At 43.3% G+C, this 16,188-nt stretch overlaps 1 protein-coding gene and 1 long non-coding RNA gene across 2 annotated transcripts in view; both read right to left on the bottom strand.

Annotated features, from left to right (window-relative positions):
* The window catches only part of SLC22A15 (solute carrier family 22 member 15), a 28,358-nt gene extending 22,580 nt beyond the window's left edge, over positions 1-5,778 (bottom strand). The window contains exon 1 of the mRNA XM_065740960.1: positions 5,692-5,778. Within this exon, the coding sequence (XP_065597032.1) occupies positions 5,692-5,778 (87 nt within the window). The remainder of the gene's footprint in view (positions 1-5,691) is intronic.
* LOC136051510 (uncharacterized) lies at positions 1,491-2,297 on the bottom strand. The gene is made up of 2 exons (XR_010622471.1): positions 1,784-2,297; positions 1,491-1,696 (listed from the first exon to the last, which is right to left on the bottom strand). It is a non-coding gene; the product is annotated as an uncharacterized LOC136051510 (long non-coding RNA).
* Positions 5,779-16,188: the final 10,410 nt, after the last annotated feature.

Below are 16,188 nucleotides of genomic sequence, written 5' to 3'. Positions count from 1 at the left end.
TTACCTGCGCAACCACAGTGAGAACATACTTGTGAAGAAATCATGGAAACTAAAAGTGCATGGAAGGACGGATGTTGCAACTAACCCACCCATAACAACAACTGAGAGTATACAGTAACTGCATTAAACAGAATGAGCAGAAATACAATAGGCAAGGACAGGATTACTGTAACAACTGCAATTTCTCTAAGACCCCAGGTACTTTGAAAGAACCTAACCATTCTCTAGAGACACACAGAAAATCTACTCAATTTAAAGCTGCACTAGCAAAACGTACCTTGATCTTCTCTTACCAGAAACATTGGGTTTCCAGGATGGCACTAAGTTAATTGATACCATCTGTGATTTCTCAGTTTTGGGCAGAAAAAACAACCCAAAAACAACCACAATAAAAACCCACTTCCAAAGCTCCACACAAACCATGATCACAGCAGTGGATTCAAGTCTACAATTATGCATACCTCATTAGATTGTTCCCCAAATACAAAAAAAAAAAAAGTAAGAAAACTTGACCTCAGTGACATGTTGCTTATGATATCTGCAACCTAGATTTCCCCATAGTACTACAGATACACAGATAATGAGTTTTCTGCTAGCCATCTGTCAGTCTGCAACTATAGCAAAATCCTTCCAGAAAATTATCTGTAAGATTTACTTAGGGAAAGATGAAATACCTTACTGGCTATGAAAGACTTCCATTGGGCTTATCCACACCACTCCCTTGAATAAACTAACACCTATAACGAAATTACACCCAACTGAAAAAGAGACTCACATTCCTGCTGCCCTCTAAAGCATCCAGTTCAGTGACATAACTTGGCCAAGTTTGCTACATATCTGAATATCACAGCAGCTGTTTGCACACTGGTAAGCTGAAAACAAGAGGCCAGAACTGCTTCCTTTCCACAGCATGCTAGATGAGGTACAACACAGAGGCAAGCACAGCTATCCAGCATGAGCTCATGTGCTGCAGCTCCAATGGCTGGGTCAGGACTTCCCACTGCTCTGATTTGATCCCCACAGTGCAAAGGAAATAGAGAAAACCTTGCATCATACGTTGACAGCCCTCTAAATATTGCAAATTGTGACATCCAACATGTTATTTTTCCACCTTTAAAATCAGAAGGCCGAAAGAAAGCATGACTGCCTTATTAAAATATCCACATGTAAGCCTGTGGTTCTTCTCTGCTAAATACTCACAGACTTAAGTTTGAGAACAAAGCTGATAAGCAAGAACCTGCATTTTAATAAACCTTTAACTCAGTAAAAAGATGCAATTAAATGCATACACTGATCACCTCAGTAACGTACTGACAGTCAGTATCCAGACTAAAAGTTATTATCAATATTTGTATCATCTCTCATTCATTTAATCATTTTAAGGTCTTCCTTGAGGATAAGTAGTTTTTAATTAAAAACAACAGCAACACAATAGTGTCTTGGTTTTATTGCTGCTTTAGAGCACCGTGACTTCCAGAAATGAAAGAATATTTTTGCCATTTTTGTGGTAGAACTCCCTAAACCAGCAATTTACAATTTCAAAGTGCCTGAACTACTTTGAAAAGTTATCTGGAAAATAAAGAAACACAAGTGATGGCAGTCTTCAATTTTAAATTAACCGTACAACGATTTAACATCTGCACTGTAAAGTCTATATGGGTCTTAAAGGAGATTTTTAAAGCTCCCATCTCTCTCTCTAAATATAAGTATATATATATATATATATATGTATATTTAGAGAGAGAGATGAGAGCTTTAAATACATACATATATATATATACACACACACACACATATATTTAGCACACCACTCACTGAACAGAATACCACAAATGGGAAGCTGGAATAATCTAGAGAGAACTCTTCTCAGCTTTCTTTATCCCAGGTTATTAAATCTTCATTTTGTCCTGCAAGACAATACCTAGACCTTCCCCTCCAAGCCCACCAGGATTAGGAAAACAATGAAACAAATACAATGCTTACTCAGGTTAAATACTGATAACAGCAGAATTGACTTCCTTCCATATCTAGCCAGAGGTGATGTTGTAAACAGACAAAATCCAGAAAACAGATGCTACTGCTCCAAAGCACCTCCAGTCTACTGAGATCGTACTTGCCCAGAGCAAGACCCAATGCAAGAAATACATACAAACCACTACTTTCAGCATAAACCCAAGTACTTAACTTCAGTAGTTGAGTTTGTGGGTTTCTTTTCTTTTAGTAAAGAAAAAAGCATTTGAGTGCACAGAAATTTGCTTCTCTTTATGTCACCCAGATAATGTGCAAACCGGAAACAATCATTCTGAATCCAATTAGCATCACAGAATCAGTGAAATGTATCTTCACACCAACCAGTTAAATCATCTGGCTGAAAAGGAAACCAAACTGCCTAAAACGGAGGGAATGTCACTGAGGAGACCAATAACGATGTGGAAAAACACAGCAAGTTTATTGTCTACAAAACATGGGAAGATTAGAGAGCATATAGAGTGCATGGGCAGGGAAGAAGGAAAGGGAGTGATGTGTCAAAGTAAATATCCATGTTCCATAATCTTTGGCATCCAGTACAACTACATTCAGCTTTCCAGCTCACCTTCCAAAGGTGCAGAGGACAGATGAGAAAGACTGATCGTTCCAGGAGAATTTGTCATGTTGAAAGGCACTTTGATTAACAGAAGAGCAGGGGACTGCTTCAGCTCCCAACAAAGATGATTACCATTCCATTGCACAAAATATTTGATGTAACTGTAAATTCACTGTTAATAACACAAAAAGTTTAAGTAAGCTATCCGCTTTCCCTCAGACAGCTTGTGCAGGTGGGCTCATTAAAGAGTAGCTTTCTGCATCATGATATTCTAATGATGGAGATCATTAACTTGCTGCCAGCCACAAGAGGATTAGCAACACCTCTCAGGAGAGCTGCAAGTGCCTTGAGAAGTCTGAAGTTAAAACATTTTTCCAATAACCTTGATAATACTAACTATCTTTACTATCTTATCTTCCCTTTAGTTAGTGATAATTCCAAACTCCAAGAAAGAAACAACACCGTAGGTAATTATTTATACTATCATGCAATGTGCACATTTGCAACTTTAGACAAAGACTCTTTCAGTTTTTGCAGACAAGACCTCCCTTTTAAACTCTCAAAGTAAAGTTTAAGTATTCTAAGAGTTATCAGCTCACCTATTCCTCCCTAACTCTTAAATATACACTGGAAATGCAAGTCTAATACAACCTACAATTCATAGAATTAGTCTGCCTCCATATCCTTCAGTTAAATTTATGTTTCAGTTATGTCTATAGAAATTAGAACAAAATGTTGCTCTGCTTTAGCTACCATTGTGCTACTATAAAGATAGCATCCATAGTTGCAGAACATGCCCTAAAAACTTTCTAAGTCATTAAGCAGGCAGCGAATAAGTCAAGTATAGTTTAATACAGTATCAGCTCCAACAAGTTAATGAATAACCACAGCAGGTAATGCAGGAACAAAACAAAGAAGTGAAAACAAATACACTGCAAAGATGAAAAAGAGAGACCTGCAAGTCTTATACTTAGGCCAGTTTTACACCAATGGCATATGAATGAACAATCTTCTAACTACAACCAACCTGGAGGATTTCCCCCCCCACCCACGTCAGTAAGCTTGTCTCATAGGTCCGGTACCAGTTCAATCAAGCCCACATGAGAACTTACTGCCACATGGAAAGCTTCACCCAAACAGACTTGAGCACTTGGTACAACTTACCTCAAAGAAAATCTGCATGCAAACCTATGTTCGTAAATTAGAATTTAGAGACAAGACACAAAGACTTCATTTTGGCACATCAGTAAGGAATGTGACAAAAGCCGTTTGATATAGGAGTTGATAAGAACAAAACCACTGTAACATGAGGGAAAACAACTACAAAGTGGCACAAAAGTCAATAGATCAGAAACATTCAGAGATGAAAAAGCACAAAGACTACAAGAAAAGGCGAAAATTACAAGGAATCTTATGGGGTAGGGAACACAGAGCTTGAACTCAGCATACTCGTATCAGATGAAGGAACTTGACAGATCAGATAAAAATAGTTTTCACTCTGTGGTACTTTTATCTTTAAGAATGTAGAAATAGTTTTGAAACAAATAAGCTAATGTGAAAACACAAAACTGACTGAGGGACAAGGAAGTGAGCAACAAACTGGGACAGTCAGTCCATAGCAGAGGCACTGACAGACTAACAGGAGTTCTCCTGTAGCTGCATGTAATCCACTGAAGGAGACCACAATTACCTAAATCCACATCACATGTACCAAATATACTACTTACACCTTCATGCGTGCATCCTCCAGAGTTTGACAATAAACATGACAAATGACTAACACAAGTCATGGCAACTATCTTCAGCCTGATTCTAGCACATCCCAGTGACACATCACGTACTCTGGCACCAGCAAAGGAATGCAGGAAGAAAACAGCCACCCAAGCAGGAACTAGTTGTATAAAACTGACTCGTGGGCTGAAAGACAAAAACCTCCATCCTAAAGTTCTTTGTACTTTACATCTGTGCAGGCAGAGGAGTTTCTATCAGCCAGAGGATGAGACTCATGGGTAAAGTTCAGGAATTAAAGATAAGACAAAAGGAAAAAAACAAAAACCTAATCTTTAGTGAACATACAAGTTGTCTGGATGACCAGTAGAACAAGCCCTTATCAGTGCTTAACTTTAAAAGATCAATTAGCTAAAGAAGGGAGAGTGGAGGAAAATGAATGAGAATAAACAGTACAAGGAAGTAGAAACCTACAAGGTCTTTGCCATTCAACATCTCAGCTTTGCAACCGCATACAGAATTCCCAACTGAAAGAACTGAGCATCTGAACTTTGTTGGTTATTTTACATAGTTTCTTACCACCTCCATCAATCCCTCAGATGGCACAAGGCACCTTCAGACACACTGCTCATGACTGGAAGTTCCAGGTGACTATCAAAGAGTCAGCAAAGGGAGAGGTGCTTTTATGTGCCCCTCTTCCACAACGCTACTACACTTCTATAGTGGCAGTAGGCCAGAATTAGTAAGTCCTGATGAATTCACTACAATCATGGTATTAATAAGTGAAAATAGAGTAAACTAAACTTGAGGCAGATCTGAGCTGTACCTTATGCCTAGGCCAGAACGTGAAGATAAATACGCATTCTCCTCAAGACCGCTTCATAGAATCGCGAAGGTTGGAAAAGACCTCTAAGATTATCCAGTCCAACTGTCATCCCATCCCCACCATGCCCACTAAGCCACGTCCCTCACTGCCACATCTACACGGTCCTTGAACTCATCTCCAGGGATGGTGACCGCACCACCTCCCTAGGCAGCCTGTACCGCTGCCTCACCACTGTCTATGAGAAGAGATTTTTCCTAACATCCAACCCGAGGTCATGTCGGATCCCCTGCGGAATCTCCAACAGAAACCGCTGCCTCGCAGCCTAGCTCACTGAAATCGCGGCTTAATTTCAGGGCGAGCTGCCCTTCACCTGACAAAGCGCACTCCCTCGCTTCGCGCGCCGAACCACACAAGCCGGGACTGCTCAGGGCACAGGCAGCAGCATCCCCGCGTCCCAGGCTCACCCTGCAGCACGTCCAGCCGTGCCACCCGGCACCGAGCTGCAGCCCACGCGCGAGCACCCGCCGGAGACAGAGGCGGCGGCCCCCCTCACCTGGAGGAGCACGGCCAGCAGGACGCACAGATACACCTGGTAGGGTCCCATCTGCCCCACCAGCGGGAACGCCTCCTCCACCTCCATCCCGCCGCGCCGTGCATCCCCGGCCCGGGGCGGGCAGCGGAGCGCCGGGCGGGCCCTCGCCCCGCAGGGAAACGCGGGAGGCGCGAGGCGGCGCTCACGCGCAGCCGCCGCCAACCGCGAGGGAAGCGGAAAGGTGGCGGCCGCTCCAACACTGCTGGGAGCGACGGCGCATGCGCGCGGGTGGAGTTTAAGTAGGGGGTGGGCGGGAAGGGAGGCTCGTCTACTCCTGGGGCTGCCATTGGCTGCCAGTCAGGATAGGGGCGGGTGTGGGGGCGAGGGGGAGCGTGGGGTGGAGCTGCGTGGTGGGGTCTGTGGTGCGCGCGCGAGGGGAGCGTGAGGAAGGCCGCTGCTTGCAGCCGGTGGACTAAGAAGCTGGATCCATTCTGTGATTAAAGCCCGTAAATTCATGCAATGCTCCTGTATCCTGACATATCTAGTGGCCTTCCGTGATGGTGCATACGCATCAATGGACACGGGAAGAACAATGGATGTAATCTATCCGGGCTTCAGTAAAGCCATGTGGTCCCCCATAACATCCTTCTCCCCAAATAGACAAGCTATGGATTTGATGTGTGGACGATTTGTCAATGGACAAGGAACTAGTTGCAAGATCATACTCAGGGAGTGCTGGTCAGTGGCTCAGTGTCTGGATGGAGATCAGTGATGAGTGGTGTCCCCCAGGAGTCATGATGGGGACTGGCGTTCTTTAGTAATTTCATCAATGACATGCATTGACAGTGGGGTCAAATGCACCCTTGGCAAGTCTGACACCAAGCTGTGTGGTGCAGCTTACGTGCTCAAGGAATGGGATGACATTCAGAGAGACCTAGACAAGCTCAAGCAGGGGGCCCAGGAGAACCTCAAGAAGTCCAGTAAAGCCAAGTGCAAGGTCTTACACCTCTCTTGCACAACACCCACTACTAGTATTAAGCTGGACGATGTAAGGATGGGGCGCAGCCCTGCTGAAAAGGAATTGGGGGTACTGCTGGATGGCAGCTGGACGTAAGCCAGCAACGTGCCCTCACAGCCCAGAAAGCCAACAATATCATGGGCTGCATCAAAAGAATCGTGGCCAGCAGAATGAGGGAAGTGATCCTGACCCTCTGTTCTGTGCTGATGAGACCTCGCCTGAAGTACCGCATTTGGATGTGGAGTCAGAGTAGATGGCCGTTAAAGGACTCCTTCAACTCAAACAATCCTATGATTCTATGATACCTCATCTATGTGATATTCTGTAATTATACTTCATAGCACACCTGTGCTGTGTGTTGGGGAAAAAAAGAAAAAAAAAAAGAAAAAAAAGGAACACATACGCAGATTTGGCATGAGACTATTATGTATGTTCTGCTAGAGTTTGGTTCTGATCCTACCAAAATCATACTGTGCTTGATTTAATACTCAGTGAGGATATACCTCTCTCTATCTTCATAAAACTGTAATACTTGCCTTGTGTTTTATGAAAGCTTTTTGCAATTTGTTTGGAGAGCCTGCATTGTGAATGTGTAGAAGTTCTTGTTCAGAAGTAATGGGCTGACTTTTGAAAGAACAAGAACTCCGCTAAGTGAGAAGGAAGATAAATACGTCTGTGAAATACTTGAGAATATTCATGCAAAGTGGCCATGAACTTTTCATCATCTATTTCTATTCTACCTTCACAATAAAACTCTGGGAACATAAATGAACTAGGATTTTGAGATTTTTTTTCTTTCTAGTGGTACCAAGAAGCAGTAGCAATGCCACTTGTGGCTGTCATGTTTTTGTTGTATGAACAATAGCTGGAGAAAAAGGAAGAGAGTTGTGTTGTGAGATGTGACCTTTAGGACCATGCCAGGAGTCTATGAAATAATATCATTTCCTTGCTATAAAAATCTTGGCAAATTGACAAGCATCAAAGCAATTTACTCTTAATATGAAATTCACCTTTGCCATAAGCACTTCTTTTCATATTTGAGGCTTAGTACAGATTGATTAAAGGCAAAACAGCAAAGGATTTCTGAAATGTCAGGACCTTTCTGGTGTTCATCCAACCACACTTGTCTCATTTTAACACTTGGCTAAGACTCAGAGGAGGTGTTCTGGTCCTCAGCACACTCGACGTTCCTCTTCCTGTGCATCCTTCCCACCCACCCATTCCATTCAACCCCACTCTATAACATCTACAGCTTTAACTCAATCTGTACTCAGGCCTTTGCCATGAGCTGTCCCATGAGGTTCAGCTGGGCCCACTGCTCAAGCCTGTCTAGGTCCTCTGGATGACATTCCACCCCTCTGGTGTGCCAACTGCAGCCCACAGCTTGTTGTCATCAGCAAATTGGCTGAGGGTGCACTTGACCTCACTGTCGATGTCATTGATGAAGATATTAAGAAGTATCGGCTCCAACACCGACCCCCGGGGGATACAACTAGTCACCAACCTCCATCCAGCCATTGAGCTGTTATCCAGAGGTTTGAAGCAAGTGTGTGGACAAGAAGAACTCTTTGGGTGAAGTAAAATACCTGTAAACCATCACCCTAACCCCCAAACACTCAGGTCACCTCATGTCTTCTGCAAAGACCATATGGTGAACTTAGAGAAAAACAGGCTTTTCAATCTTCCTGATTTTCACTGACAATGCAAGGTGTCTGCCCCACGATCCCACTAGTTTTGGAAAGATTTGGATGCAACATTCAGAAGCTTCAGCATTTTATTGACAGAATGATAGTACGGCGCTCCACTTGACCAATGATCACTCTCTCACTGGAGCCCTCAGAGCTTCCCAGAGTATTAGTGTCTGTGAAGTTCATATGTGTGCAATTTGCTCCCTCCTCCTCCTCATTAATAACCATATCAAATAAGAATAGTTTAAGCAATCCTGTCTATGGGGAATTTTTCTTTTAATGAGGCTGAACCAGGCTTCTCAATCAGACATAAATATGCTATACCTTAGGCTTTCCCACATTGCTCCCAACTTCCCTTCTATTACCTCTGCTTCTGCACTTTAGATCCCTGTCTGACAAATCTATGTGGGCACCCCAAAACTGAGACATCCTTTTGGCTTCTTTTCAGCCTTTCTGAAGTAACTTTCATGTATGTTCAGCCCCCTCCTGCCTGCATATAATGTTGGTCGTTCAAAGCACAAGAGCTATGTACAAAGGGATAATCCTGAGCTAAATTTCTCTCTAAAAATCTGTTAAATCAGATTTCTTAAAGCTAAAATCTCATGCTGGTTCATTAGCATTGTGTTTCCAGATTTGTTGTATTAATTCATAGTGGATTCTGACATGGCTGTTAATTTTGCTTTAGAAACACAACCAACAGTAGTTTGAAAGAAGATCTAAAAAGTGCTATTGACATTTCCTCCTTCTAATGGGGACTCCCAATTCACTCAAAAAGTGGCCACATAAATCCCTGATTCAACACTTGGCACATCTGAAATTCAAAGCAGATTTCTAAGCATCAGCTTTTGGCTACAGCAAAAGATCAGGTTTGGGGGAAAAGGACCTTTGCTTCTGTGCTGCCTTGTGATCTTGCACTTCAGCAGGCACCCATCTCTTTCTGGCCTCTATTCCCTTATCTCACAGAAGGTTTCCACCACATCAGCTGAGCTCAGTGCTGAGTGACTGAATTCTGGCTGAGACAATGCGAGTGACAGCTGCAGGGAGAGGTGGTGGAAACCTCTTCCGTAAGAAAATAAAAGGGTTATGGTTCATAAATACAGCTACTGTTAAACAAGCCAAGGGCTAATGGAGGTTCCCTTCTTTGGACAGAAATAAAGCAGAGGAACACTTTCTGCCCTGGCTTGTTCTGATCCACAGCAACACGACAGAAGCAGTCAGAGGGGCTGTTTGGCACCTGCCAGAATGCTTGCCTTTGCTGGCCTCCTGTTATGGAAAATGAAGATTTTTTTCAACCAGACTAATCAGCTGCACGTTGCAGCTGGCTTGCCCCATAATACCATGCAAAGCTAGCATATGGCTCATTACAATATACTCTGACTAAGTGTTCAGCCAAACAATTCACCAAGGCATTATTTCTTCTCTGATGTGCTGTTTGCACTTTTTTGCAAACAAAGCAACAAACAATTCCTTTGGAGACACTTTTCAATTTCAGATGAGGCTTGAGAAAGTGAATTCCTCACTCTGCTGTGAAGGAGGTTACAAACTGATTCTCCATCTCTTGCTAGATGGACAATTCTTGTTCCAGAGGGTTCTGAGCTTCCTCACACATCACATACTTCTGATAGTGGCTGGTTGCTCTAAAGGTGGTTCCTGTTCCTGGTCCTGTTCAAAGGCACACATCTGTATCTGACATCCCTCTTGGCCAGCAGAGCCTGTAACTACTCCCATGATCTTACCCAGTTTCCCATCACACAGATGTGACTGACAGAGTCAGTGGTGGGAGCTCCAGTTTCACCACTAACACCTGCAGTGAGTTCAGGTTGAGAAAAAGAGTCTAATAACTACACTTCTGTAATTAAAGCATAGTAAAAACTTGGACATTATCCTAAGAGGCAGGATTGGCCATTATCATCTCCTAGCAGTGACTGAGGCAGAGGTGACACAGGTAACATTCACTGAACATACAGGTGGGACTTGTCCCTTAGAATGGTTCTCTTGAACTATCGTGCTGTGATGCCTTGAGATAACCTGTGGGCTATTTTTATGCTATTATCTCAGCAAGTGCAATCATCATTTGGCTCATAATCTTCACATTTTGTCACTCCTTTTTCTTCCCTATTATCAGCATGTAGAAAACTCGTTTGGACATGTCTCTTGCTTTCTATACTGCAGATCCCACAGAAGTACGGCAAGAACTTGTGGGTGGTTTGTCCATCAGAAGTAGCAGCACTCTCTATTTGAGAGCAGAACAGGGTTTGTGACAAGCAATAGCCTCCACACAGTGCTCTGAAAAATGCTGTCCCTTTGGACAGTATGATCTACTGAATGGTGTATATATACCTTAGGCTTCTGCACAAAAAATCAGAAAGCATCCATGGGTGATGGGATTTTGCATTTTTATGTGCTATCAGTGGAGGCAGGGGATGCTCCTTCTGTCAGTAATTAGGAAACCACAGAGAGGCTTTCTGTTGGCAGCTGTAGGGTATGCACTGTGAGTGAATTCCCAAAACAGAGGTGTCTTGTGAACTTCCTTTCTCCAGAGGGCTGTAGTTCTCAGAGAGGTCTCCAGATATTTGCCTGTATTTTCCCATAAACATCACAGAAGTTGATCTTTGCCTCAAACTTGAGTCTGATGTCTGTGTGAAAGTGCAAAGAGTGTAAAAGCCTACATCTCAGTGCTCTGACAGCAGGAAAGTGACCAGCTCAGTTCCAAGAAGCTCAGCAGCTCTATGCATACCAAGGTACCAAAGAGCATTTGGACTCTTCAAAGCTGAACATGTAGTGAGGGTTTCTGGTAGCAGTCATCATACAGTTCTGTATGTTCAATTTTCCTGCTCTGCTTCTAGAGGTAATCTCACAAAGCCCAGAGTTCTCAGCTGGGATCTGCCCATACATTTGGTTCAGGTCAACTTGCAAAATCATAGCAGGCTGGACATCCAACTGGGCTTAAAACATTCAGCAGGCTCTACAGTGAAACAACATGGCTACTTCTGAGCTTTGGAGGAGCTCATACCTGCACCAAGGCCATCTGTCTGGACACTGGCAGCAGTTTGGTGTGTCAGAGAAGGAACTTGTGGTTTCAAAACACTTCAGTCTCCATTCTTTTTTGTTGTGCAGTTACATCCAGCTCGAAACAAGCCTAAATCACCTGGTCACCACAGCCTGGTGTAACAACTGAAGCAATTCCTTTAAAATAGTTGTGAAGGTGTCCAAGGATCAAAGGTTTTCCGGCTCAGCTGGACAGGATTATTGTCTTTTTTTTTTTGGGGACACAGTTTCTTGTGTAACATGCACTTCTGGAAGAAGAACTGGGAGTAGGAAAGGAAAGCATACCACTCCGAAGTGGGCTTGAGGCTTCCTTGGAGCCCCAAGCAGATGAGGCAAGTACAGAGCATGGAGTCCTTTCATCAGCAGGACTGAGGAGAGGAACCCGGAAAGATGGTAACATCGCTTTTCAGGTTGGAGGAAAGAAAAGGAAAATAAAAGAAAAGAAAGAAAAATCTGAAAAAAATGCAGAAAAAAAGGAAAGGTGGAAAATGGAAAGAAAAGTAAAAGAAGGAAAAAAAGGTAATCAAGAAAAAATAATAAAGGGGCAGCTGCGTTCGCACCCCGAACAAAGGCTGCCTGCGCTTGCCGGCCGGGGCCAGCAGGAGGAGGCCGAGCGCCGCCGGCTTCGCCGCGGGGACAGCGCCGGCTGCCCGCAGCTGCTCGCTCCCCTCTCACCCCCATCGTCCTGCCGGAGCTGCCGGCCAGCCCCGGCTGAAGGGCGAGGAAGAGCTCCGAGTCGTTGCAAAGGTTGCTTAGAAGCTACGAATCGGCTCTGCGGCCACTCCAGGGTCTGCTGCACACGACTTGTGGAGTACTCGGTCCTCTTTGCTTGTGTGCTGGAGCAGGAATCACATGTTGCTATTTCAATGCAACCACTCTGGCGTGTCTGAAATTAAGCCTGGATTAAGCTTTGTCATAATACGGAGGCTGTCTTGTCAGATGTTTCTGGTAAAAGATACACTAATCTGCCATTCATACAGTTGAAGATCTAGTTCGTAATTGTTACTGTGATCAGTCACTGTGCCATCATCGCTATACTGTGCTATACTGTGACAGGCATGGAGCTGCAACACAAAGCAAAAGCCATACAACATTTGTGCTTGCAGAGGTGAGAGAAGCAGCTGCTTTACAGAGAATTGCCTTTCTTGTTATGGCACTGCTAAGTACCCAGTTTACCAGCACAGTGATCAATTGCCCCGCCACCATTTCCATGCTGCTAGGAAGAATTACATTGCAATAATAGAGTAGCTGTAAAATTTGTTTACAGTGGCAATATCTATGAAAGGGGTGGAGAAAGAATTATCAAGTCCAAGTCATCTTGTAGAAGTCCTAGGGGTCAACGCATGCAGTCTTTTTATAGCTATTTAAGCCACTGGATTGTAACACAGAAGAAAATCTGTCTTGAGTTAGCACAGGCTCTATGAGAGAAAACACTCCAGAAAACAGAAATGGTGGAGTCAGTGTCTTGTGCAGCAAATTCAAATCTAGATTTTTCTTTTCTAGAAAGTATGAATGATGCTGAAATCTGAGAATCACCAGCCTTTAAATAGCTTTGCTCAGTCCAAAACTGGACATTTGGGACTGTTGCTATGAAGGAAAACTGGAGAGCACTTTTGCTGCCAGAAGTCCAGCGGTGTTGAAGTGAAGCTACATATTGTTCCTGAGACTGCTCTGCCAAACAGCCCCTCATGGTCTCCAGGAGGCCAGTGTGGAACCAATGGAGGAAGCTTCCTGGAGGGGAAAGAGCTCACACAAGTGACTCAGTTGGATTCCCATGACAAGCAGCGTTAAGTAGGAACTGACATCAACTCCAAGCCCCAGAAGGCAGCAGCAACAGAGAACTTCCCTTCTGGTGTCTCCAGCATCGCCACTCAAGGCTTGAGGCCTGTTCTTGGAGGCCGTGCTCATTGCTCATCAGTTAGCTCCTTGTCGACTCAGATTGCCAAAGAGGACATCTGGTAGCAGACGGGAGCTGGTGCTTTTTCTGAGACAGATAGTATCTTTATTAGCAGCTGCATTTAGACTTCTAATTTCATCTAGGCCACTGAACGGTTGGAGGATGACAGCAACTCCACTGAGTTTTGAGGGTAGAAGTGCACCTAAAGGCTTCAGCTGTATTAATATGTTTGCCTGTTGAGTGACAGATGTGCCATCGGGTACAAAGTCAGGGATGACATTCTAAGAGGAGCTGACATTTTTGATCGGTTCATTGGTCACAACACCTAAGGCAGGAGTTTGCATAAGTCTCAGACCCTATTTCCAACGCCTTTGATGACTGCAGCCAATGAAGTGAATTGTGTCAAGGGGACAGAAGCTCCCTTAGAAGGGATAAAGGAAGCACAAGTGTGAAGAACTGTGTTAGTCCTCGCTGGGGCTTGGTTATTCATCCTAACCCTGGGGTGTGCTGGAGAACAGGCTCCAAACTTCTCAGCAGAGATGAACTTGCTCGTTGCCACACATCCATTTGTGTGGGTGCTGGAAATTGAATGCTATCTTAGATTACTTGATCTCCCAAAGGGTAGAGTGGAGCTAGAATTCAGGAATCAGGATAGGAGGCATAGGGAAATAAAGGCCGTTAGCTAAACTAATTTAAGCTTTGCGATAGTCTAGAAAGTCAGCAACAGTATTAGAAGGAAACACTGAGGTCTTTTTCCATGTATAGCTATGAAATGGAATGCTACACACTTAACGTTGCTGCAAAGAGAGAGAGCACAGTGAGTAGAAAACATATGATATTGGATGAGGAAGGACCAAAGCACAGTATGTCCTGAGCTGACATCCTTCCTACAGGAGGGAGACCAGTGGCAAGAAACTCTCAGTGAGGGCAGACAGTAGGACAACAGATCTAGGAGTATAAAATAAGGTCTCTAGAGAGATTAGGATTTTAAATAACTTGCACAAGAATCCAGGTTTCTGACAGGTCCAAACTTGACAGGTTGCTGCTGAGACAGAATAATTGCCATTAAAAGCAAGGAGAGATTTGCTATGATTATGGGCAGAGGTCTGCTTTTGCTCCTTACTTATGGAAAATAGTTGGAAAGTGATTTGTCCATAGTGCCAGTTAGAATATCTTTATCATATGTGCCCTGTATACTTCAGCTCTAACTCCTCTATAGTTTAATATTTGCTAGTAAAGAAGCAGAAAATTGAAACAAATGTACAAACAAAACAGTATATACTGACTGGAAGAAAAAGTCAAAATTGAAATGGAGGATCCTTTCTTTGCCAGGGACTTGCTGCTAGACTAACAAATAAACAGTCAAGAAGTGAGACCCCAAGATTTGATCATGAGAAGAAGACAAGAATTAATCTCTAGCCAACACAGATGATGCAGCTCCTGGGAAAGTGGATGCAATAGCAGAGCAGAATTTATTGAAGGTAGAACTGGACAGCCCCTTCTTCAAAACTTGTTCTGATGTCACTACTCTGAGCAGAGTCCTGTCCTCCTCTGGCATATTCTGATCCATCCTGACCACTGGTTAAGTTATGCCTATTACAAAATGAGAAACCACATCCCATAATTCAAATGAGGATCAAGGTTTTCAGCTATTTGAGAGTCAGTTTTTAGAGCTGTGATTAGAACCAGATCTGTCCTATGAAGAAAAGGCAGCAACTAAGGAAGTCAGTCATTAGGCTTTGTGTTGAAATCAAATTTTCCCTAAGCTAAGAGAAGCTGCAGCCAGTATTTGGATTTTTATCCCTTCTGCCATGACATCTCAACTGCTGCCCTATTCATCCACCGTTACTGTCTTTAAGTTAGATTGCTTTAAGTGAACTTGTTAATTGTGGATTTGTTTTGAGTTCCAGTTGGGCTCGTTGTATTCTGTTTTCAATTATCTGTAAGTAAAATGTAGCAGCTTCAGATACCAAAGAATGGGAAAGGTAGAAATGGAAGAAAGACTAGTCAGGGGAGCTTTTATATTCAATTAAAAGAAGTTCATGCTACTCAAAATCCATGTGATGCTTTGGGATTATTTTAAATTTAAAAGTTTCCTGAAGTGGCTCGAATTTGATTTTTGAAGTTTAGCCCATTTTACATCAACTGAATACACTTACACCATAGTCAGCATCTTCCTAAAATGTATGTGTTATCCTAATCATTCTCAGATTATCCAAGAAGCACCAGACAAGCAGTTTCACTTCTATGCCTCGATTCCTTCCAACCTCCCAAAAGGAAATGGATTATTCTTCTTGCCTACATGCCAAGATTTTCAAGGACCTGCATATTTCTTTATTTTTGTCTCTGACCCAAAAGCTCCTTGTGGTCAATGTAAAAACATCCACTGATTTCCCTAGGCTTTACTTTAGGATGATAAATAAACTCCAAAGTCTTTGCACAAATAACACCATGGAAATACAGTGCTAATACTGTGCTTTTTCCATCAGTTCTTTGGCTGGCAGTATTCCCACAGAAGACAGGCTGAGTGAAAGCCAAGTGTGGAGCTCCAGATTTCAACTATTGTCTTCTAAAACAATGTATGTGTAATCCGAACTGTTCTGCTTTGTTAGGTCTGAAGTGTATCGGCTCAAAAGGGTCTATTCCTAGAGAAATTTCATGGTAGGCAAGATACGTTGTACCCAGATGGTGGGGCTAATATCCCAAAAAGTTTAATGGCTGCAGGAGATCTGGCTCTTTGTTATTGACTAGGTAGTGCAAGCCTGAAAAGAGCATCCCTGGTGAGCAGAACTATCCTTATTTCAGAAGCAGGAAAGAGGGAATGAAAGTTCAAAGCCAAGCTCCTGGAAGACAACAGGAAACCTCCT

This window comes from Cyrtonyx montezumae, unplaced genomic scaffold (assembly GCF_038088225.1).
Source record: "Cyrtonyx montezumae isolate F1298 unplaced genomic scaffold, pur_monq_1.0 scaffold_3, whole genome shotgun sequence".
Lineage (NCBI taxonomy): Eukaryota > Metazoa > Chordata > Aves > Galliformes > Odontophoridae > Cyrtonyx > Cyrtonyx montezumae.
The sequence above is the reverse complement of the archived record's forward strand: the minus strand, read 5'-3'. Positions and strand labels throughout refer to the sequence as shown.